The sequence below is a fragment of the Mobula birostris genome, chromosome 1, assembly GCF_030028105.1.
Source record: "Mobula birostris isolate sMobBir1 chromosome 1, sMobBir1.hap1, whole genome shotgun sequence".
NCBI lineage: Eukaryota > Metazoa > Chordata > Chondrichthyes > Myliobatiformes > Myliobatidae > Mobula > Mobula birostris.
In genome coordinates, this window is record NC_092370.1 from 62,609,318 (window position 1) to 62,632,066 (window position 22,749).

A 22,749-nucleotide genomic window follows, 5' to 3' on the forward strand; every position below is an offset into this window, starting at 1 on the left:
GGAATGTTTAAGGACGCGACACCTCGGTGATGCAATTCGAATAACAGTAATGTGTTAACAGTCTCATGCTGTCTGAGAACTACTGATGAAGGTGTGACAATTGTTGAAAACAACCTAATTTTCAGAGAACAATAGGATCAAGCACCCCACTGTCGGCTTCTTTGTGAGCATTCTCAACTCTTACAACCGGTCTTGAATGGGGCAAGATAACGAGGGACAATCCAGGAACTATTCAGTCACAAATGACTGGTAAATGCAAATCAGTTTTTGTTCGCATCAAGCCGCTGCTTGGCAATAACCGTTAATGTTAGCATATAGCGTTTTAAAAACTAATCTTTGTCTCTCTCATCCGATTTGAACAATTTTTGGGGTGCAGTTTCACAAAGTCTCATCTTGAAATTGGAAAAAAAATCATTTTGGAAAGGGCCCGAGAAAACCCTTGCTTTTAACTTGCTTTTGATTAAAAGGAATAAAATAGTTCCTTAGTTTAAAAACACACCAGATCCTGTTGCTGAAGAAATGGACACGGTAATATTTTAATAGCAAACAGACAGATTCACCTCTTCCATGTGGTGAAGATGACTGAGCAGCGGTTCTAAACATCGAGCATGGCTCATTAGCACATTTCTAAAATCCTTTTACTCTGAAAATTATGGCAATATTTGAGAAATTACATCCGCTGTTTTACTTTAATGATCGGCCAAACGTATCAGCTTAAAAAATTTGGAAACCGTTTTGATTAACTCGTGGATCAATGACCACAAAGCACAGTCTCGAGCCAATGCAACATGTGGAAACAAAAGAGCAGGCAAGTGCGGAAGTGGAGCGAACAAGCGTTGCATAAACTTAAAAAAAAACAATAGGAGTTCTTTTATCAAGGAGCATCGGCGGCGCTGCCAAGTTTAATATTTAATCCCATCCACTTCAAATAAAACTTTAAAAAATATTTTCCTTGCTCCACGGGGGAGTTTGGCCAACCGTCATCTGAGTGTCTCGCTACACTGCTTTCGCCGGATATTAACCAGCGAAGCACAAAGAAACTACAACCACTTTAATTATAAACAGTTTCGTTTGATTTACTTGTAACTAACTACAAAAAGAGGTCCAGCGTCCCCTCCCAGTGTTAATTTTCGCCTATCAAGAACACAACACTTTTTCAAAAAGTACTAAAAACAAGTCTGGATTGGATTGCAACACCGTATGCAAATAGGAACATTTTTTTGAATGGGGTTGTGCTGATGTCAGTGAGGAGATTTTGCTCTCTCTTGCGCCGCCACGGCCTTCGTTTGGGGGCGGGTCCTGAGCCGAGGCAACAGCTGTCAGGAGAGAGCTGTCAGCTCCTGCGGAGGCAGTCAGTACGGCGAGGCGAGCCGAGCCGAGCGGAGCCGAGTACTTCCGAGCGCCAGGTAGTAGCGATGTGTTTACCTTTTGTTTAACTCATCCAGCGAGCAACACGCTGGGGTAGAGTGAGCAGGAGTACCCACCGTTTGTGTACGTCGATACTCACAAGAAGTTGGGTTTTCTCAATAGTAAAAATAAATTGATATTTTCCCTGCTTCGCTCCCTAGTTTTTAAACTTGGAAACTTGTTGGAAAAGATTGTTTTGATTTATTGGCTGTTTCCTCCTCCCCACGTCCCAGTTTGCCTGGAGACACATTTGTGGAACAGGATGAAAGCTAAGAAAGGTAGGTGAAAGCTGCGTTACTTGTCCACGCTGCTGGCACGTTGTCAAGTCCTGTTCATTTCCGTCTTGAGCTACTCCGCCGTCTATCCAGGCTTTTTTTTGTTATTTAATTCAACATTTTAATCATCTTATTCTTGGAAGTGGAGGTATGGATGAGGGGCGGTATAATCGATCAGTTGCCGACTGAGAATTAGGAAATAATGCAGTTTGGAAGGAGGAGGTGCTGAGATGCTTTGTTTGGGGTTTCAGCTCGTGGAAAAAAAACTTTTTCCTGTGACTAAGCTTGAACCATAAATGAAAAGTTTCATATGACGATGTTTAAACCCTACTGATTCATCGTGTTTTCCCTTCTCTGTGTTACTCTGTTTAAAAGCGAAGTTTATACATGCAATGGATCCCAGGGGCTTTGAGTGTTGCTGGTTAGGGGGATTTCCTATCGATTGGAAAGACAGAGTGACCTAACGCAGCATTCAATGATGCATTTCTTTTTCCGAAATGAGTCGAAGGCCAACATAGAAACAACTTTCTAAAAAATCTCTATTGTACGTGGGCGGTATCTGGAAAATGATTTACAAGGACGGTTATTTTCTGTTAGTCTACAAAGCCTCCACTTATTAAACGCTCAACCGTGTATAACGTACTTTTGTTTTATCGTGCATTCACTCATTTAAAGTAAGTACTTCGGATTTCAAAGGACGAGACCCCGACAAATTCTGTCAGCATTTTGTTAAGTATGTTGAGTTGTGTGGGATCGGACACATTGCGGTAGTTTTATGTGTTAGTTTCTGGAACTTTTAAAAATTATTTTCTTCAGGAATTTGTTGGAATGTAAAGTTTTTAAGCCCTCCCCCGCCCCGTCTTGAACTATAGCCAAGTAAAAGAATGTTTGTGACAGGTCCCAGTATGCAGTATCTTTGTCTGTTTCAACGGTATTTTGTAAGCAAACTTATAATTTTAAGTAACGGGGTAAAACACTTTTTAAACAAAGAATGCTAAAAGTTTGTTTCTTTTTCTGTGTCGGAAACATTTTAAACTATTTGTTTTTTAATAGTTTACTGCTACAGTACTCTCTGACTTACGAGGGTAGTTTTCAAGTCAGGATGGGATTGGGATTCGAATTCATGTAACATAAGTTAGCAACACGTGTTTGAAGAGGCCACAGTTTTATTTTGATTCTCAAAACTGATTAGGTAGACTGCGTAAAATGGAACACCAACTACCCAAAGGATTACTCTTTATCCATGGATGCCAGTTTCTTCGGGACTTGGTGCTAAGTCAGCATGGGGAAGCACATGTAATTTTGGAAAATTTCTGTTCTTTTGTTCTGGAACAAGCAGATAATGGCTGCTGTAGGCGCTGGGAAAGAGCATGTATCACTTTACAAACTGACAGTCCGATCGGGTTCAATTCAAACTCAGCCAACCAGAGGTTTCCCTGAACGGGGGCCGAGCTTTAGAGGATTTGTTCCTTGATTGGATTGAAAAATCTCTGAGGTTCACGGGGTAGTTTGAGGACAGAGGGCCTGCTCGTGGTTTATTTAACCATTCCTCCCGTCTCTTGGGCTGTAAACATCTCGAGCATGTTGTAGTCTCCAGATGACACCTCCAGTTAATTACATAATTTGTGTTTGTTTCCGAAAACTTGTATTTTCTCAACTCAAACACTGCCAGGGCCCCGAGTAGAACGCTAAGTCAGTAATATTTGGTGAACATCTGCATGAAGTGTCTAAAAGTACAAATAAAGCAGGCCATTTAATTGCCGGATCTGATTCCTTCCTTTACCCACTTCGCTTCCACCCCCTTTAAGTCTAGGCATATAAATGACAGGAGGCACTGAATGTGTTAAGGGCATACGTGCTGGGGCACTGCTGCAAGGCGGGTTTTTATTGATTTTGGTTTCTCCGCTCATGCCAGCATGCCATTTTAAAACTTCTTTACAGCAATGGGGCCGGTGAATGTGTTAAGGGTATACGTGCTGGGGCACCGCTACAAGGCGGGTTTTTATTGATCTTGGTTTCTCCGCTCATGCCAGCATGCCATTTTAAAACTTCTTCTTCACAGCAATGGGGCCGGTGTGCGGTAGTGAGACTGATGAGGACGAGAGTCTGGAGGTCCCGCTTGATCTCTCTCACTCAGGGAAGCGGCGGAGACGGGGGAACTTGCCTAAGGAGTCTGTACGGATTCTGAGGGATTGGCTATACGAGCATCGCTATAAGGCGTATCCGTCTGAACAAGAGAAAATTCAGCTGTCGAGACAGGCACAGCTATCTGTACTGCAGGTGAGTGAATCAGACCACTACCCGAGCTGCAAGCGCTATCGGTCATGATCACTGCAATATTTAGTTTTTGTTGACCCTTTCTCAGTGTTGGAACTGACATCCTACAGATTGGTGATGTCTGCAGTTGCTGGCTAATGAAGGATTGCGGTTTGGGTCTCTGACGAATAATGCAGTCGGGGATGTGTTTATGCGTTTAAGCTGACTTTGAATTCAGTGATACGAATAATAATTATTGCAGTTGTACGTGTAACTCTTAAAAATATTTGTTTATTCTCAACCTGGATTTTTAAATTGCTTATCTCTTTTAGCTGATATGCTCCTGTCTCAGAGTAGGGGAGTATCACCCCACAATTGGGTACTTTACCAGTCCAGCTTTACCATGGTCTATACTGGATATGATAGGCCTAGGGAGAGTGGGCGTGTTGACGATGTTTCCAATATTGCAGGGTCTAGGACCGGCCTCAGAATAGAAAGATGTACCTTTTGAATAGAGATCAGTAGGATTTTTTTCAGCCAGAGGGTGATGAATCTGTAGAAATCATTACCATAGATGACCATGTAGGCCAAGTCATTTGGGTATACTTAAAGCTGAGTTTGATAGGTTCTTGATGAGTGAGTGTGAGAAGAATGTGGTTAAGAGAGAAATAATCAGCCATGTTTGACTGGGCTTGTAGACACCGATGGGCTGAATGGCCTAATTGTGCTACCTTCTCCTATGGGTGCCATGGTAGCATAGTGGTTAACACATTGATTTACAGTACCAGCGACTCGGGTTCAATTCCCACCACTGTCTGTAAGGAGTATGTACGTTCTCCCCATGGGTTTACTTCATGTGCTACCAGTTGGTAGGTCATTGTAAATTGTCCTGTGATTAGGCTCAGATTGCACTGGGGGAGCGCTGGTCAAGGGTGCTCGAAAGGCCTATTCTGCATTGTGTGTCACTAAGTAAATAGATGGGAAACTTGTGGAACCCAGGCATGAACAGGCTCAGCTTTACAGAGCTCCACAGCTAAGTGAAGGCTGATCATGGCTGGGTAGCAGGGGAGGAAGATTGGGTGACTGAATGAAGCAAATGTGCCATCTACTTTTTTAACCATGCTTATTCTTGCATTAATTGCCCAGCTGATTCTTTGGTGTGAGCTGCCTTTGAAGCACCAAGGATTGTGGTGATTTTGAGGTCAGAATGTCTGTTAAGAGCTGTAGGACATTGATTGACACCAGTGGTTGTGTATGGTCATGTCAGATTGGTCAGTGAAGGGGAAACCCACTGGTTATAAATTTGTAATGCTGCAACACTTGAGCTATGTAGACGTGGAAGTTGCTGGGCTGGGAGCTGTGATCGAATTGAACGTGGTAAGCTGCTGCAGTGATGTTCTGTTCTGTCACTAATGGAGTAAGTGGTTTCTGAAACCAGTGCCAATTAAGCAAACTTTCTTCTTGAAGAATGCTGAGTATTTTGTAAGATGCTGCAATGACAAATAGATGCAATCCTTCTGACTTGGCTTCCATCTGAGTTTTTACATATTTCATTACAAGTAAATTTCAGTTTATCGTTAAACTCACACAACATAAAGTAATAATAGCATATGTAAATTAACAAATAATATGATGCATTTATAATACAAGTTTAAAAAGTAAACAGTATTATGCTACAGGTGCTTTATTTTTGATGAAACCTGGCTGGTGGCAGGGAGTTCATGGCTGGGGGGTGTGGTGGGGGGGGGGGAGAAGCTGAATCCCATTCTAACAGTACTTGTCCAAATGCTCCGATCCTTCCAGCCTGATGGTAGTGTGTTGAGATATTTGGGCAGATGAAAGGCATCAATGGCGATGTTAAGAGTCCCATGTACGCAGTACTAATGATAACTATATCTCAGATGGGTAGAAGAGAGGGCCCAGTGATCACCTTAGAGTGCTCTTGACCCTTTGTAGGGTCTTGCGGTCAGATGCCTTGGGATTCCCACACCAGACAGTGATGCTCCTGTAAAAATTGGTGAGAATGGGTGTGAGGGGCTCACTTGCCCCAATCTCCTTAGGAAGGAGATGCTGCTGTACTTGACTAAAGAAATGGTGTTGAGTGACCAAGTAGAATTGTCCACTATGTACACTTCCAGGCATTTGGTGCTCCTAATTCCACGGAGGAGCCTTTTATGTGCACTGTGGTGGTGGTCAGCTTGCTCCTTCCTAAAGTCCACAATCATCTCATTCATTTAAACATTACAAAGTAGAAAAGTAAATTTGTTGTTATAATATATATCACCATTTAAAACCCTGAGATTCATTAAATTGTGTGCATGCACAATAAATCCAAGAACCACAATAGAGTCAATGAAAATCAGCACCCAACAGGGTGGACAAACAACAAATGTGCCAAAGACAACAAACTGCAAATACAAAAGAAAGAGAAAAGATAATAATAAATAAAGCAATAAATACCAGGAACCTAAGATGAGTCCATACGTTAGTCGAAAATTCAATCTGCTCTACCAGCTCTGTACGCCATCTTGTCATCGTTAATTGATGAGGCCAATCACTGTTGTGTCATCAGCAAACCTGATTCAGTTTAAACAGGATCTAGCAGTACAGTCATGCATCAACCGTGGGCTGAGCACGCTGGACTGGTGCTTAGCGTGATGGAGTTAGAGATGTTGCTGCCAATTCAGACAAGATGGCATTTCGGCCCACTGCTTTTTTGATGCCTCTGTTCCCACATTGATATTTCCTATTGCTTTTTTCCCCTCCATAGCCTTACTTGCATACTAGGGGCAATTTTAAGTGGTCAATTAATCAACCAACTTGCACATCCCTCGAATATGAAAGGAAGCTGAAGTGCCTGGGAAATCACATGTAGTCGCTGGGTGAATATGTAAAAACACAGGACCCAAGGCCAGAAATGAACTCAGGTCTCTGGAGCTTGGGGTAGCTTTTTGGATTGCACGGAGGCAGTGGTGTCTAGGACCTGAGATGCCAACTTGAAGTCACTAAACAAAATGTTGATTGACCAATTCACGTCTACATTGTAGCAAAGGGTGAAGCCTCCGTGTTGATACGACTTGTTCAATACTAATTAAAAAGTTCATTGGTCTTTTGCTCACACATCTTTGTACTGATAATCAGGGGAATATAACAAAGAATGACTTGATGAAGATTCTGGGAAAGTATTTTCACCTTCTACACTCTTTTGGGGAAATAAGCCCAAGATTTGTTAATTAGTTATGGCGCAGGTGCCTCATTAGCCATCAACTCTGCCAGCCCCTTTTTAGAACAATTCAGTCTGTCTCATCCACAACCCCCCTCCTCTTTCCATGTAGCCCAGCAAATCATCTTCTGTCAGAACTTGTATTTGAACAAAATCTTTTGAAGTCCTGATTGACTCCATTCATTCCACCACTTAAACACAGTAAGTTCTGGATTATAACTACTATTTTTTGTTTTGTTCGTGTACTCCCAATTTTCTGGGTGCCACTCTGAATTTGTGTAACTTTGTCTTTGAGTCATTAACCAACGGGAGTTGATTCTATCTAGGTACATCAGTCATGATTCCCTCTGTCAGATCTTTTCATCCTTTCTTTGCTTCCAATTTGGGGATGTAACAGAAATCCATCAAGCATGGAGCCATTGTCTCGTTGAGGCATCCTTTCTGTGATCTTTGAATCCTTCCTAAAGTGTGGTGACTTGAATCTGGTTGTGGCCTGACCAGTTTTACAAGGTTCTGTGTAATTTTCCTGCTTTTGTACACCATGTCTAGGAGCTTTTGATTGTTTTCCTAATGTGTCCAGACACTGTCAAAAAAATTATGCATTGGTATCCTCAGGCCTCTATATTTCTGCACCCCTTCCAAAACCATGTCCCTCTCACCATTCACCACACCCATTGAGAACCGTTTCCAGTTTTATTCATACTTGTAAGTAACTCCATATGTAGTAAGATTGTTAACACTTTAATTGCCTTTTGAAATGGCCTAGTAAGTTACTGTTTAGGGGCTGGCAAGGCAAAAGAGGTGGACAATAAATTCCACCTTTATCAGAGATAGAAATTAACAAACTACCTTGTACACTGGGAGTCCTAATGCATGCTTGTAAATGGAAATTAGCCTTTATGTGTAGTTAGTATGGTGCTAGTGGAGCAATATTCTCATTGATTTATTACTTTTAAGACAACATTCCTTTGCCTTGAGTTGTTTTCATTATCCAATGAAATAACTAACTCAAGGTCTGTTAGATGATTTATTGATGGAGAGAAGTTTGTGGGAAATAGGTAGGATTTGAGGCTTGTTTTCAAGAAGGTAGAGTGATATGGAAAGATTTTGAGCAGCTGAGCTCATGTCCTTTGCAGGCAAGGGCTGACCTTATATTAGAAGGTATTTAAGACCATGGTTGGAAGAGTAGAGAAATTTGGAGGGTGATGGGACTGGATGAGATTATTGATATGGGGAAGGGAAAGACCATGGTGAAAACTGAATGAGCGTTTTAAATTAAGATGGTTTATTTAGCTTAGAACCAGAGTGGGTTCATGAGCACAGGTGATGTATAAATGCAATTTGGTGTAACTCTTGAAAGCTAAACCTGGGTTGTGGTATCTTAGAACATGAACACCTAGTTTTAATCCAGTGAGGTTCCAGGATGAATTTAGGTGAATACTGATAATATGGTGATTGGATATAATTATTCGCAGGTTATCAGTGCGACGATCATTGGGATTTGTTAATCATTTAGATTTTATTTTATCCAGAAAGCTTCACACATCCATTTACTAATGTGACAGTGCGCCAGAGCCTCAATTTTAGGCCTGCTTGAATATTCTTATGCACCTTGTTTGTGCAGACTTTCGCACACATCATCAAATGAGCTCTGTACACTGTCCATTCTCTGCTGGCAGAATTGTTGGCAACAGTTTTGGTGTATGCTGTTCAGCTGAATTTTGAAAGATGCCCTCCAAGGGGGCACCACTGACTTGGATCTTAAATCCATCCCTTCAGACACCCTAGGCCCATCTTTTGTGAGCCTGGAGTTTCAAAGTAGATTTACTACTTGGCTTAGGAAGAGCATTTTGGGCACACATTGTGCTCCAAATTGCACCTTGTTTTTCAAATTGATTCATGCTTCAGTGTCCAATCAGCTTATGTATTACTAAATAAAACAAAAATCGCTGGTATTGCTTAGAACAATTATTTGATATTTCTAATCTTTAGTATAGTTTCCATAGTGACAACTTACTTATATACCTTGAGGTAACTTTCTAGGGTGCATTGAGAGAAGTCTTGAGTAATGCCTTGGAGAGAGTTGGGAATAAGCAGAGGCTGTTATAAAGGATTTCCATTAGATAAGGCCTAAATGGCTGAAGGTTCCGCTGGTTTCAGCAGTAATGGGGTTCCGCTGGTTTCAGCAGTAATGGACACAAACATTATTGGAAGAATATTAGAAATATCACAGAGGTCTTTTTTGCATGATGTTGAAACAGCTCTGCTGGGTTTTGAACAGTGTGAGTATCTTTGAAGTTTGATAACGTGATGCTTTGTTGTTGCCCTCAATGGAGAAGGAATTTCATATGAGGATGAGCTGAGATGCTGGAGGTTAATTTTACACTGAAGATCGGAGTGCAGGCTGTATATGAGAACACCAGCATTGAAGTAGTATAAACAGACAAGCAGCTGTGGTGCCTGGCACTGTGGCAGTCTGGTCTGGTTTTATTAATGTAACAAAGATTAAATTCTTTCCAAAAATCACCTTAACCACCTGTGTGTAACCTGAATTTTAATTATTTAAATAAAACTATCCAGAGCCAAACTGGCTGCGGGAATTGCTTTGATCTGGGCAATATAGGTCAATTCTTTTTTTTCTTTGCCTGCTTTTACTAAAATTGAGTTTTCAAGTAGTTCAGTGCCTTTCTGTACATGAAGGACATAGTTAATCAAAAACACAGAGCCTTTATATTTATGGACGAACATGAGTCTTTCCTTTTTTGATCTCTCTTGGACTTCATTTTTGCCTGCAAGAGTGATTTGTTTTCTAACTTTGCCACCACTTTCCTGCAATAACCCTGAATCCCTGGATTTCCCCTGTTTATCCAGTTGATCACCAGTACCTTTCACTCTCTTAAATTGGCAAGCCTTTATCTTTCCAATTAGTCTTAGAACAACGATACAGTCCCTTTGTTCCAGCTAGCCCAAGCTGACCATGGTGCCCGTCTATTCCTTAACCCCCCCCCCCGCCATCCCCTGATGAAAAGTCCTTGCATTGCTGCTTAGCATGGCATCATTGTTGACATAGTTATGTTGCACCTGGGCTGCAACACTAACTAATTGTGTATGTTATGTAAAAGCTATGCCAATTGTGAGGAGTGTGCATCCAGTACTGATGCCTATGAAACTACTATTCATGGCCAACCAATCCAAAGTTGATCTGTTCTGTTTTATTGTCTTCCATTCATTAGCTAATCCCCCTATCTTCCACTTCCACATCCTCTTGTGTAGTATCTTATCAAAGGTCTTTTGATGGTCCAAGTGCATCATATCTGTTGGTTCTCACTTATTTAATCTGTTAAATACAACCTTAGAAATAGATTTCTCCAACATGATTGCCCTTTCATGAAATCAATTTTTTGATGTTCTGTAAGTGTCCTGAACCTCCTTAACAAAATAATGCCTACTACTGATATTGACTTAACTGATTTCTAGCTCACTCCCTTTCTTTAATAGTAGATGGACATGTATCTGTTGCATGTAACACACATCAAAGTTGCTGGTGAACGCAGCAGGCCAGGCAGCATCTCTAGGAAGAGGTACAGTCGACGTTTCAGGCCGAGACCCTTCGTTAGGACGAACTGAAGGAAGAGTTAGTAAGAGATTTGAAAGTGGGAAGGGGAGGGGGAGATCCAAAATGATAGGAGAAGACAGGAGGGGGAGGGATGGAGCCAAGAGCTGGACAGGTGATTGGCAAAGGGGATATGAGAGGATCATGGGACAGGAGGCCCTGGGAGAAAGACGGGGGGGTGGGGGGGACCCGGAGGATGGGCAAGGGGTATAGTCATAGGGACAGAGGGAGAAAAAGGACAGTGAGAGAAAGAATGTGTGTATAAAAATAAATAACAGATGGGGTACGAGGGGGAGGTGGGGCATTAGCGGAAGTTAGAAAAGTCAACATTCATGCCATCAGGTTGGAGGCTACCCAGACGGAATATAAGGTGTTGTTCCTCCAACCTGAGTGTGGCTTCATCTTTACAGTAGAGGAGGTCATGGATAGACATGTAAGAATGGGAATGGGATGTGGAATTAAAATGTGTGGCCACTGGGAGATTCTGCTTTCTCTGGCGGACAGAGCGTAGGTGTTCAGCAAAGCGGTCTCCCAGTCTGCGTTGGGTCTCGCCAATATATAGAAGGCCACATCGGGAGCACCGGACGCAGTATATCACCCCAGTCGACTCACAGGTGAAGTGTCGCCTCACCTGGAAGAACTGTCTGGGACCCTGAATGGTGGTAAGGGAGGAAGTGTAAGGGCATGTGTAGCACTTGTTCTGCTTACAAGGATAAGTGCCAGGAGGGAGATCAGTGGGGAGGGATGGGGGGGACGAATGGACAAGGGAGTCGCTTAGGGAGTGATCCCTGCGGAAAGCAGAGGGGGGGGGAGGGAAAGATGTGCTTAGTGTTTGGATCCCGTTGGAGGTGGCGGAAGTTATGGAGAATAATATGTTGGACCCGGAGGCTGGTGGGGTGGTAGGTGAGGACCAGGGGAACCCTATTCCTAGTGGGATGGCGTGAGGATGGAGTGAGATCAGATGTACGTGAAATGGGGGAGCTGCGTTTGAGAGCAGAGTTGATGGTGGAGGAAGGGAAGCCCCTTTCTTTAAAAAAGGAGGACATCTCCCTCATCCTGGAATGAAAAGCCTCATCCTGAGAGCAGGTGCGGCGGAGACGGAGGAATTGCGAGAAGGGGATGATTTCATAACAATGATTTCCTAGGACTGAAAGGGTCTAGGCTGAAGTTACAGCTTAATTATGCCTACCCCCTTACCTATACAACAACATATTTGGCGTCAATCATCACATGAAAACAAAAAATTTCATTATCTTTTAACACAAAATCCAATTCCAAATATCATTTATTTACATTACTCTCATTCATTTTAAATAATGTATTTTATATTTGTTCATTATTTTAAAATAATTTTTTAAACTTGTTCAGTGTGGTGCATGTTTTTAAATTCTCACTACAACTGTTCCATAGATTTACCCTTCTGAAATACAATGATTTTTTACATTTGTTCTTATCCTTTGTTTTTGAAATATACATGTTCCTCTCAAATCGTGTTGACTTTCTCTCATTTTAAACAACTTTTGGATACATTGTGGTAGCTGTCCATTTTTTTACTTTATACATAATTTGTATTATTTTAAAATCTGTGAAGTCTCTGAATTTTAAAGTATTTAGTTGAATAAATAGTTGATTGGTTGGCTCATAATAACTTGTCTTATTTACAATTCATATGACCTTCTTTTGGAGTAGAAAAATAGAGTTTTTATTTGTTTTGTATGTATTTCCCCATATCTCTACACAGTAAGTCATGTATGGGGCTATAAGTGAACAGTATAATGTATACAAAGATTCCTGATTTAAGAAATCTTGCGCTTTGTTCAGTATTGCGATAGATTTTGACATTTTTGCTTTGACATAATTTATATGTGGTTTCCAGCTTAATTTATTATCTATTACCACTCCTAAAAAATTTTGTTTCAACTACCTTATGAACTTCAACATCAGTTATTCTAAGTTTACTATATGAGTTTGGTACATGGTTTCCAAATATTATGGATTTAGTTTTACTTAATTTCAGTGATAATTTGTTAGTATCAAACCATTTCTTTATAATTTTTAGTTCTTTCTCCGTTGTATCCAAAAGTTGTTTCAGATGTTTCCCAACATGAAATATAGTTGTATCATCAGCAAATAATACACATTTCAATGTCTGAGAGACCATACATATATCACTTATATACAAAATGAACAGCATGTATATAAAATTTTAATTGAATGCATGTTGCTCATTGAGTCATAAAGGGCAATTTGGATTATCTCTGGACATTGTAACACTGATGCTGTGTGTGACAGCATGTTGTACTACATTAACTGCCCAAGTAAGAGCACCTTTAGAGTTAATTGCTGAAGCTATTAACTCAGACAAGAGGGAAACATTGTTTCCTCATGCCGTACTGGAGTAAGAGCAAAATATAGACTCCATTGAACAGAGTGTTACTAATGCCTGCTTAATACCATTCTCTGTAATTCAGATGGATTCTGTGTCAGGTGTCAGTTTCTAGGCATTTTAACCTCCCATTTATAGTCCACAGTGTTGCTCCATGTAATCATACAGAAATTGGTTCTTAAGTTCCTTCAGTCCATGCTGATCATCAATCCCCCTGCTTACATTATTAGTATTTTTTGCCCTCTGCAATTTCCCATCGGCTCACATAGCTACAGGGAGCATATGCTAAACTCTGACGGACATACACTAGAATGATTGCAGGTCACTGGAGCTGTAAAGCAGCACCTATTACCCTAACCCACTCTGCTGTTGGTATATCTCCCCCTCAGTTTTAACTGATACATCTGACATTAAGTAGATATATTCAGTTGTAGAGTATGAAAGCATTTTTATGATGCACAATGTGGATTTTCTTGAATTATTATCCTGACTATTAAAATATAAATATTCTGCTGCTGAATATCTGCTCTATTTTTTCATTTCTGTGGAGTAATAGTTCATGTGATTATGGAGTTCTTTTCTCTGAGCATTTCTTGAATTTTGTTGAATTATTTAAATTTAATGATCTCAAAACATTATTTAGTACATTGTCTTTGTGCTGGTTTTTGAAAGAATGATTTAATTTTCCTTAACAACTAATGAAATTTTTTAAATGCACCTTCATACTGGGAATAGAACCTAATATTTCAAGCATCAAAATATACCTTGGTCCAGTTTAATACACACAGTATAGATTGTAACAACAACTTAGTCCCAAAGATGCAGCAGCTTTTACTTCACATGCCAAGCATCTGAATTTAGAGATGAGAAGCGTTGAAAGATGATTGCACCATTCATTTTTATATTTCAAGATTGCAATGATGGTCGCGAACACGAGGAATTCTGCAGATGCTGGAAATTCAAGCAACACACATTAAAGTTGCTGGTGAACGAAGGTTTCACCTGACGAAGGGTCTCAGCCTGAAACGTCGACTGTCCCTCTTCCTAGAGATGCTGCCTGGCCTGCTGCGTTCACCAGCAACTTTGATATGTGTTGCTTGCAATGTTGGTCCTAGGTTTCTGACAGCAAAGTTCCCTTGTATGGTCAGTAAGTTTTCTACAAAGAGGCTGTTCTGTTATTTTAGTGCGACTTTGGTCTATCCGGTGGCAGTGACAGAATGGAACTGGATGCTGGAATAGAGACTGTTATGGTTTGTTTATCTTATAGAACTTGTGTGTTGGGCTGGGCTGTTTGAAGCAGTTCAACCATCAAGCAGATACCACACTTTAACATAGAACTGCTTCAAACAGCCCAGCCCAACACACAAGTTCTAAGTGTGGCATCAGCTTGATGGTTGAACTTAAGCTCTGAGTTATTTAAGTTTGTTCTTGGCATGGGGTAAGAAGTAATTGCATGCAGAGTAGGTAGAGAAAGTAATATTTTAAGAAAGCAATCTTTAAAGTGGGTTAAAGCATATGATCCAGTTGGGGAAAAAGAAACATGCATATTGGTAACAGTTGTGGAAAGAAATATTTATCAATTTAACTGCTGAGTGTTCTGCTAATTTTTGCTTTTATTTCAGATACCATTTTCTGTAGTTTATTTGATTTTTATGTTCTCTGGGTTAATTCCTTGTGAGACTGGATATCTAAATTTAGTTCTTTTATTGTGGTTAGGAAAGGTTTAATAGGACGTTTCTAACTTGGCACTAGTGTAGCAGTTAACCTAACACTATTACAGAGCCAGTGACCTGGGTTCAGTTCCTGCCCATTGTCCGTAAGGAGTTTGTATGTTCTCCCCGTCAGTGGGAGGAAACCAGAACACCTGGAGGAAATCCACGCAAGGCCCAAAGATGAATGGGTTAGTAGGTTAACTGGTCATTGTAAATATTACTGTGATTAGACTAGGGTTAAATAGGTGTTTTGCTGGGCAGCAAATTCAAAGAATCTGTTTCATGCTATATCTAAAAAAAAAATTAGATGGGAATCTTAGTTGACATGGAATGCCATTTGGGCTGAAGGGGCTGTTTCTGTGCTCTGATTCTAAACTGTTCTGTTTGAAAAGGAAGTGGCTTGGTATATTTAAACTGAACTTAATATTACAAATAGCATTATGTTAATTTCTTTCTACAGTTTTCATATTGTGTTTTTCTTGTGTGCTGCACTTGATTGCCTCCTGTACTGGAGTAAAAATGTACTCAACCTGATTATCTTCTTGCCTGCTGCATTCCAGGTCTGTAACTGGTTCATTAATGCACGCCGCAGACTGCTGCCCGACATGCTGAGGAAGGATGGGAAAGATCCCAATAACTTCACCATCTCTCGGCGCGGGAGTAAGAGTGTGGAGCACACCCCCGCTCAGACGTCAGTGGCGTCCAGCAGTTTTGTCCAAGACCTTGATGAAAGATCGTTTGGATCCACAAGCTCCGGCCCTGATAATGGGGAGACCTCTCCATGCAGCACCTCTTCTTCAGGAGCGTTCCTGCCTAGGCCTTCAGTCATTTGCCACACTACCGTTTCGACACCGAATGATGTGCCTTTACACTACTGCCCACCCACCAGCTCAGATGGAGTGTCTAAAATGGATCTTTTGCCAACTGCAGGCTTGGTGCATACCAATCCTGGATGCTCCAAAGATGCCGTTCAGATTGGGTCCAACCCGTCCCACCAGAGTGGACTATTTAACACTCCTCCACCCACTCCTCCGGATCTCAATCAAGATTTCAGCGGATTTCAGCTGCTGGTGGATGTTGCGCTGAAACGAGCTGCGGAAATGGAATCCCAGTCCAAACCTGTGGCTTAGATCCTACCCATGCTGGCTGTCAAACTGACCTGAGGGAAGAACACTACAGGAAAAGCTTGTTCCATATGGTAAAAATAGATGCTTTATGCAGCATGATGCCTTCTTATTTGCACAAGGGAATCCCAAAAATTGGCTTCCTATCACAGAATTGTCTTAACAAATTGCTCACATGGAGACTGATGAATTCATGACTACTATAGATAGATGAACCTTTTGTTTTGTAGTTGTTGATAATGTGAGAATTTCCCATGATCATGTGATTCTTTACTTTCAGTCTGTGCAATATTTAGATATACAGAGCCTTCTTATAACTCTTTATCATTCCTGCATGGGAAAATAATGTGGCCTCATGCATTGTTTAGAATAACAGGTTTTTTTATATAATTATGTATTGTCACTGGGGTTAAACTGAGTTTTGATTATTCTTCAGTCTTTATTTCAGTGTAAGGCAATCAACCATGGACCTGGGTAACAGAACTTACTTGGTCTGCAGTACTGTGCAGACTTCTTTCTCTTTTCAGGTTCCAGTAGTCACAGCAGAACCTACACACACAAGCATTCCTGACTCTGGAGACATTGCTTGACTTGTGGCTTCCTTTCATTGGTGTGGTTCTGTTTTATGGCTGTCATACTTGCCCAACTCACTGTAAGGCTGCATCTGCACAAGAAGTGATGACCACTGGTTGAGACCAGAACCAACCCCAGAATATTTTGGTTCCCTGGTCACCAATATTTTTATGGTCAGGCTGAGTAAACTTTAAATTTAGCACAAAATTCTTGAATGTATGTCTCCTTATTGAGATATCCTTATCAAAACCATATTGATGCATGTGGTTTTGACTTTGCTTGTGTTTTTAGTGGGCACTGAATGCAGAGGTCTGGGTCATTCCCTTGTTAACCATGCGGTTGCTGTGCCTTGCTGGAACATTGCCTTTAAAACTGTGAGGTCTGGATGAGTTAATAATGGAGTTTGTGTATTGTCAGTTTGTCACTTTCCATTGTTCACTGTCTTGAGATATTTGAATGCAGATTGGAGATTTTTGGGGTCATCAATGATGGCTGTGCCTTTTGTGCTTTCTACATTTCTAGCTTGTAACTCATGAAGTTGAGACTGACTTTTAAGTGAAGGATGTTTTGTTTCTAAAACTGCTGTTACATAATTAATTGAGGTTCCACAAGGCCTTTCCTAAGCTTCACCATTGGAGGGAAGTACATGGGTGGTATTTGCTTGAGTTATGAGGAGCAGGGGAGAAGCTGTGCAGAACATCAGGACAAAAGTTTAAATACATCACTAAGTATGCTAGGAGGCTAGGAGACTGGTGAATATATTATTTAGCCACCCAGTGCCGGTTTTGGTTTCTGTCAGCCTGACAATGCACCTTATCCCAAAGACCAGGCCCTGTTGCATTTACATTCCTTCTCCAGTTTTGCAGTACTGCTGGATCCCCAACACAAAGCCCTGCCAGCAATATTCACTAAATTAAAAAAAAAACTAAACTTAGTTGCTGACTCTACAATTATTGGAGAAAATCCTTTTTTTGTGGCTAAATACCACTAGTAGCAATAATGTACTCTGCAACGCATTTAGCGGAGAGTGAGAGGCAAAACTAAATTCTCGTTTCAATTTCTAGTTTTAAAAAAACACAGCATTGAGGCCTAGATGAAGGACTTTCAGCTGAATTGGGATTTTTCTTTAGCTGAAGAGAATTTAAAGCTATTGAACGGTTGTCCTTCTCCCTTACTTTGTATTAATTTTACCCAGTTTATACTCCTGTTCACCCTTCTGTACTCTAGACACATAAATGCATGAATAGTGATGTTTTTGATTTTGCCAAGGTTTGCATATAAGAGCTGTAAAATGGTAAAACCAATGTAAGCTTTTTTTTTCAGGTAGTGCTGTGTATTAGAAAAAAGGTTCTGATTTTTGCTTAGGTTGGGAGATTTTTCAAATGAAGTGTGGTTGTACAAATTGACCACTTACATTTTTGAAACAGCCAGCAATGAGGCTACAAGAGGTCCTATGGTTACTTGAGGGTTATTGTATTTGGGTGAGAACCCAGTGGCATCTCTAATAGTAACAGCAACAATTGAAACTTTTATTCTGGTTCTTTCAATTGTGTGTGCCCTGCTTCTAAAATTTATAGTAGGAGTTGGACCTCTCCTGCACCTTCATTCCCACCTCCATAGCACCACAGCTAGAATTGTATCCTACCTCTTCTGGGTGCATCCTGTGGTTTGCTTTCTGGAGGTCCTAATGTGGTGGTTGGGTTGAGTCAAAAATCCAGCAGTAGGTTCTGAAAATACCTTTCAAAAGGGGAATCTTGTCTCCATATCTGTACCTCTTAAAGAATTATGACCAGTATGTTTGGGATACACTCTAGTTCTGTGACCTTTTTTGTTGTATATTTCATTATATCAGTGATGCTGGAGTCCTGTCATGCTGTTAATGATTGACATTTAAAAGGCAGCTGAGTTAACACACTGTTAAAATGACAATGTCTCTGAAATGGTCCTAAATTGAATTTCATTGCTGGTGTTATTCACTTTGCTTCTTTTTATAGTTGGTCAACAATATTGTGTGGAAGTATATTTCCTGTTGAAAATTAATCATAAATCTGTAACTTTTTTTATAAGAAAAAAGTAGAGTGTCTACTTTTAAACTAGATGTTATTTTTAACCCTTCAACCTAGAAGGTATTTGTACAGTTTTCATCACTGTGATCATCTGAAATTATAATGTATGAGTGTAGACTGTACTATATGAACCTGGTCCATTTTGCATTGATGTTTTGCCTTATTGACGAATCAGGATGCAAAGGCCTGTAAAGACTGACTAAAGCTGCAGTATTCCTCTTTGCCTTGCCACTGGATTCTGCAGGCAGGGTTCTTCTCACTTCCTAATTACAAGGTGGGGGCATCAGAATGCAGTTTCACAATGTACCCAATTTTGATTTAAAAATAATAAATTACTTTATTCCTATCTATTTGCTTTGTTTCTTCTCTTTAATGATGGACTTTATCTACTTTGGGATGACGCTGAGTGGATGTTGTTCTGAACAATAGTACCAAGGCTGAGAATGAATAAAGTAGCCAAGGCTGTGAAGAGGAGTGCACTGATACATGGAATATGTGGTTCTACACAGATAAAGTACTGTGGCAATGAATGCAACCTGAAGGTTTATTCAACTATATTACGCTCAGCACCACACCTCATCAGTAATCCCAGTATATTTGGAGCCTACGTTAACTAAGCATATTCCAATATTACTTTGGTTTAATAATTTTGTTAAATAGATGAGGGAAAATTCATTTTCAGAAATTAAAATCCTTAAATCTGTGAAAATAGGGATTTAACCTCATTTAAGAAATTGTGGACGTTGAGAATACAGCTAGATGATATGCATATTATGAATTATTAGATAAGTGTCAATGGATTTAAAACATTTTCATCTCTGACTTCTGTTAAATGGTGTAAACAAAATCTTCACATTAACACAATAGTGATTTGTACTTGTGTTCATCACACTGAACTATTCCAAATTGCTGGAGTTACCTTGTGCATTCATGGACTGGAGATAAAAGGCTTTCCTTACTGACAGACTTTGCCAAAGGTACAGGTTTCTAAGCTAAATAAGTAAAGGACATAAGAATAGACCATTTGATCCATTGAGTCTGCTCTGACACTTGGCTTGATCAATTTTGATGTCTAATGCTGTTTTCTTACTCTTTTACTCCATTCCCCTTTATATCTTTTTTACATTTAGAATTGAATCTACCACCTTAAAAATGTTCAGTGATTTGGTTTCTGCAAAATCCACAGGGTCATGTGCTTCTCTGTTGTGATATTTCTCATTTCACCAAAATCTTTTGTCTTTATAATCTGAAACTGTGATTCCATTTTGAAGACAACCCAATCAAGAATAACATCTCACATCCAGCCTATCTAACTACAGCATGTCAAAATTTAGTAAGCTTCAATTGAATCATTTTTCATTCTTTAAAATTCCAGTGCATACCAATTTGAGTAAACATCCTATTTGGCAGCCCTGCCATTTGATGGATCAGTCAAATAAGGGAATTTCCAAGTGTGGCACTGAAGTACATGTTCTTTAGTTGAATTAGCATTGGGGCTTTTTACACTTGGCTTCTGATCATCAGCCAGGATCATAACATGAAAAATTTTGTGTGTCAGGATGTGAATAATAACCACGTGGATGTGGAAATCCATTGTTGTCGATGCAAATGAGACCACAATGGAATGTGGAGAAAACTGACAAGGAAAATAAAAGCACAAGGACACAGCCCTGTGACCCAATTACTTTTTTTTAAAAGATCCTTTTCACCCTCCACCCTTGAAGTATGAGCATATTCAGCTATTCTATATATAGTTTTTTAAAAAAAACACAAGCTGCTGCAGGACCAACTTGGCAGGTCACACCACACCAGCAAAGGGAAATGGATAGTCAATGGCAGTCTAGATGGTCATCTAGATATTACCTTGTGAACACCTCATCTTTAATTTTAAATCTTCTTACCCAGGATATTTTCCCCAATAAGGTACATGAATACCAGACTCTGATTCACTCTGCAGTGTGTCAAATCATTGAACCACCTTCCATATGATAGATATGAGATTTGATTGACTAATGCCATTGTTCTGAAATAATGAGCATGCTACTTGGTCAAGTGGATTTGTGTTGATGCAACCAAACCCTATTGTGTAATTTATAGCAATGAGTTGTTTGGTTTGTTTAATATTTGCATGTTAACAGTAACAGGTCATTCCGATTTTTATTGCTAAAGGAAACTTTGCCCCAGAGTGTTGTGTCTGTACTTGGTAATGGTTTTATACTGGGAGTACAATGCAGGATGTTCTCTCAAAGCTGAGTGAAAGTGCTTCATTAGCAGGAAGTGTTGCCAATACTTAATTAGGGTCAATGTACAATAGCTAATTCAATCATTGACTTATCTGTAGTCAATACAATTCCTAGGTTCACATTCAGACCAAGATTATTGGATATACTAACAGCAACTTCTTTCTTATGCATCAAAGATTCTGAGAACCCTGAAGATTGATTGCATTGAAGGATGGTTGGCAGAGACTACTTCAGAACTCTACTTGAAGAGGGAGCTTAGTTTATTTTGGGAAATACCAAATATTCTCCTGCTGGAGCACCTTCCACATGATTTGTATGTTAAGTCTACAGATGAGATTTCTTCTTCAAATGAAACTCAACAAGTGTAATCTGCAGCTGTTAATGAATCCCAAGTGAAAAATAGAACAAAACTGTTATTTACAATGAGAAATTGTTCCCCAGTGATTTAAAGATTTAAAGCATCTCCTAAAAGTTTAAGGGTGATAAATTTCTGTAGAAGATGTGGTGAATTAATCTGTTGGGGTACCGATGAATTTGGTTAAGTCTTTCATCCACAAGGTGTAGATGTAATTGTTGAGCAATATGTCTTTGGCTTTCTGTCCATGTTTTGATCTATGTAACTCTGAAGTGCAAGATGATGATGTTTGATCACTGGGTAAATGATGAAGAAAACAGTATTTGGACTGCTTAATGCTATTTCGACTACTATAACGCTTTTATACTTTTATCTGAAATCTGATCCAGCTGACTATAAAAGTGCTTCTATGCAGAGCAATCATTTAGAGATCCAGCGTGCTCTCCACAAATAAATCAGGATCAGGTAGCAGTAGAATGCAAAGACAGAAATAGTATAAATTGCAAAGTAGTGCCAATAAAGGAAGGAATAATGAAGTAGAGTTCATGGACCATCATCAAGAACCTCCACCATCCAGACTACGCTCTCGCTGCTGCCAAAGGGAAGAGATGCAGGAGTCTTATGTCCCAAACCACCAGGTTCAGAAACAGTTATTTTCTCTCAATCGTCAGGTTCCTGAACCAGAGTGGTTAACTTCACTCACCCCAATCACTGAAGTGAATCCACATCCTATGGACTGGACTCGTTTTCAAGTACTCCACAGCTCACATCCTGAATATTTAGTATGTATTTATTTTTCTTTTTGTATTTTCTCTATTTGTTGTCTTACACATGGTTGTCAGCCTTTGTGCGAAGTTTTCCATTGATCGTATTGTGCTGCTTTGTGTCTACTGTGAATGCCTGCAAGAAAATGCCTCCTGAAGATGTTCTCAATGGTAGGACAGGTTGTGCCCACGATAGAGCTGGTTGTGTCTATGATCCTCTGCAGCATCCACATTGGAGGCTCCATACCAGGCTGTGATGCAGCTAGTCAGAGTGCTCTCCACCGTACATCTGTGGAAACTTGCAAGCGTTTGATGATGTACCAGATCTCCTCAATCACCCTTTCAACTGCTGACCCCTCAATGAGAAAGGTGTGTGTTTGCCTGAGGTCCACAGTCTATTCCTTTGTCTTGCTGACATTGAATGCAAGGCTGTTGTAACACCATTCAACATACTGATCTATCTCACTCTCGCATGCCTCCTTGTCGCTATCTGAGATTTTACTAAGATTGGAGTCATCTTCAAACTTATAGATGCAATTTTGGCAGTGCTTAGCCACACAGTCATGAGTAGAGCAGTGGGCTAAGCATTCCCGAAGTGCACAGTGCTGATTGCCAATGAAGAGGAGAAAGTGATGATCTGGAGGACCTGAGTTATAAGGAAAGTTTGAATAGGTTAGGATTGTATTCTTTAGAATATAGAAGATTTGGTAGAGGTATACACAATGAGGGGTATAGATAGGGTAAATGCAAGC

General features: G+C 40.2%; 1 protein-coding gene across 1 annotated transcript; it reads left to right on the forward strand.

Moving 5' to 3' along the window:
• Positions 1 to 1,127: 1,127 nt before the first annotated feature.
• Positions 1,128 to 18,981, forward strand: LOC140196593 (homeobox protein AKR-like). The gene is given in 5 exon segments (XM_072256056.1): positions 1,128 to 1,358; positions 1,361 to 1,406; positions 1,641 to 1,685; positions 3,745 to 3,962; positions 15,433 to 18,981. Coding segments are annotated over 5 exon segments (999 nt in total). The 5' UTR covers positions 1,128 to 1,238; the 3' UTR covers positions 16,003 to 18,981.
• Positions 18,982 to 22,749: the final 3,768 nt, after the last annotated feature.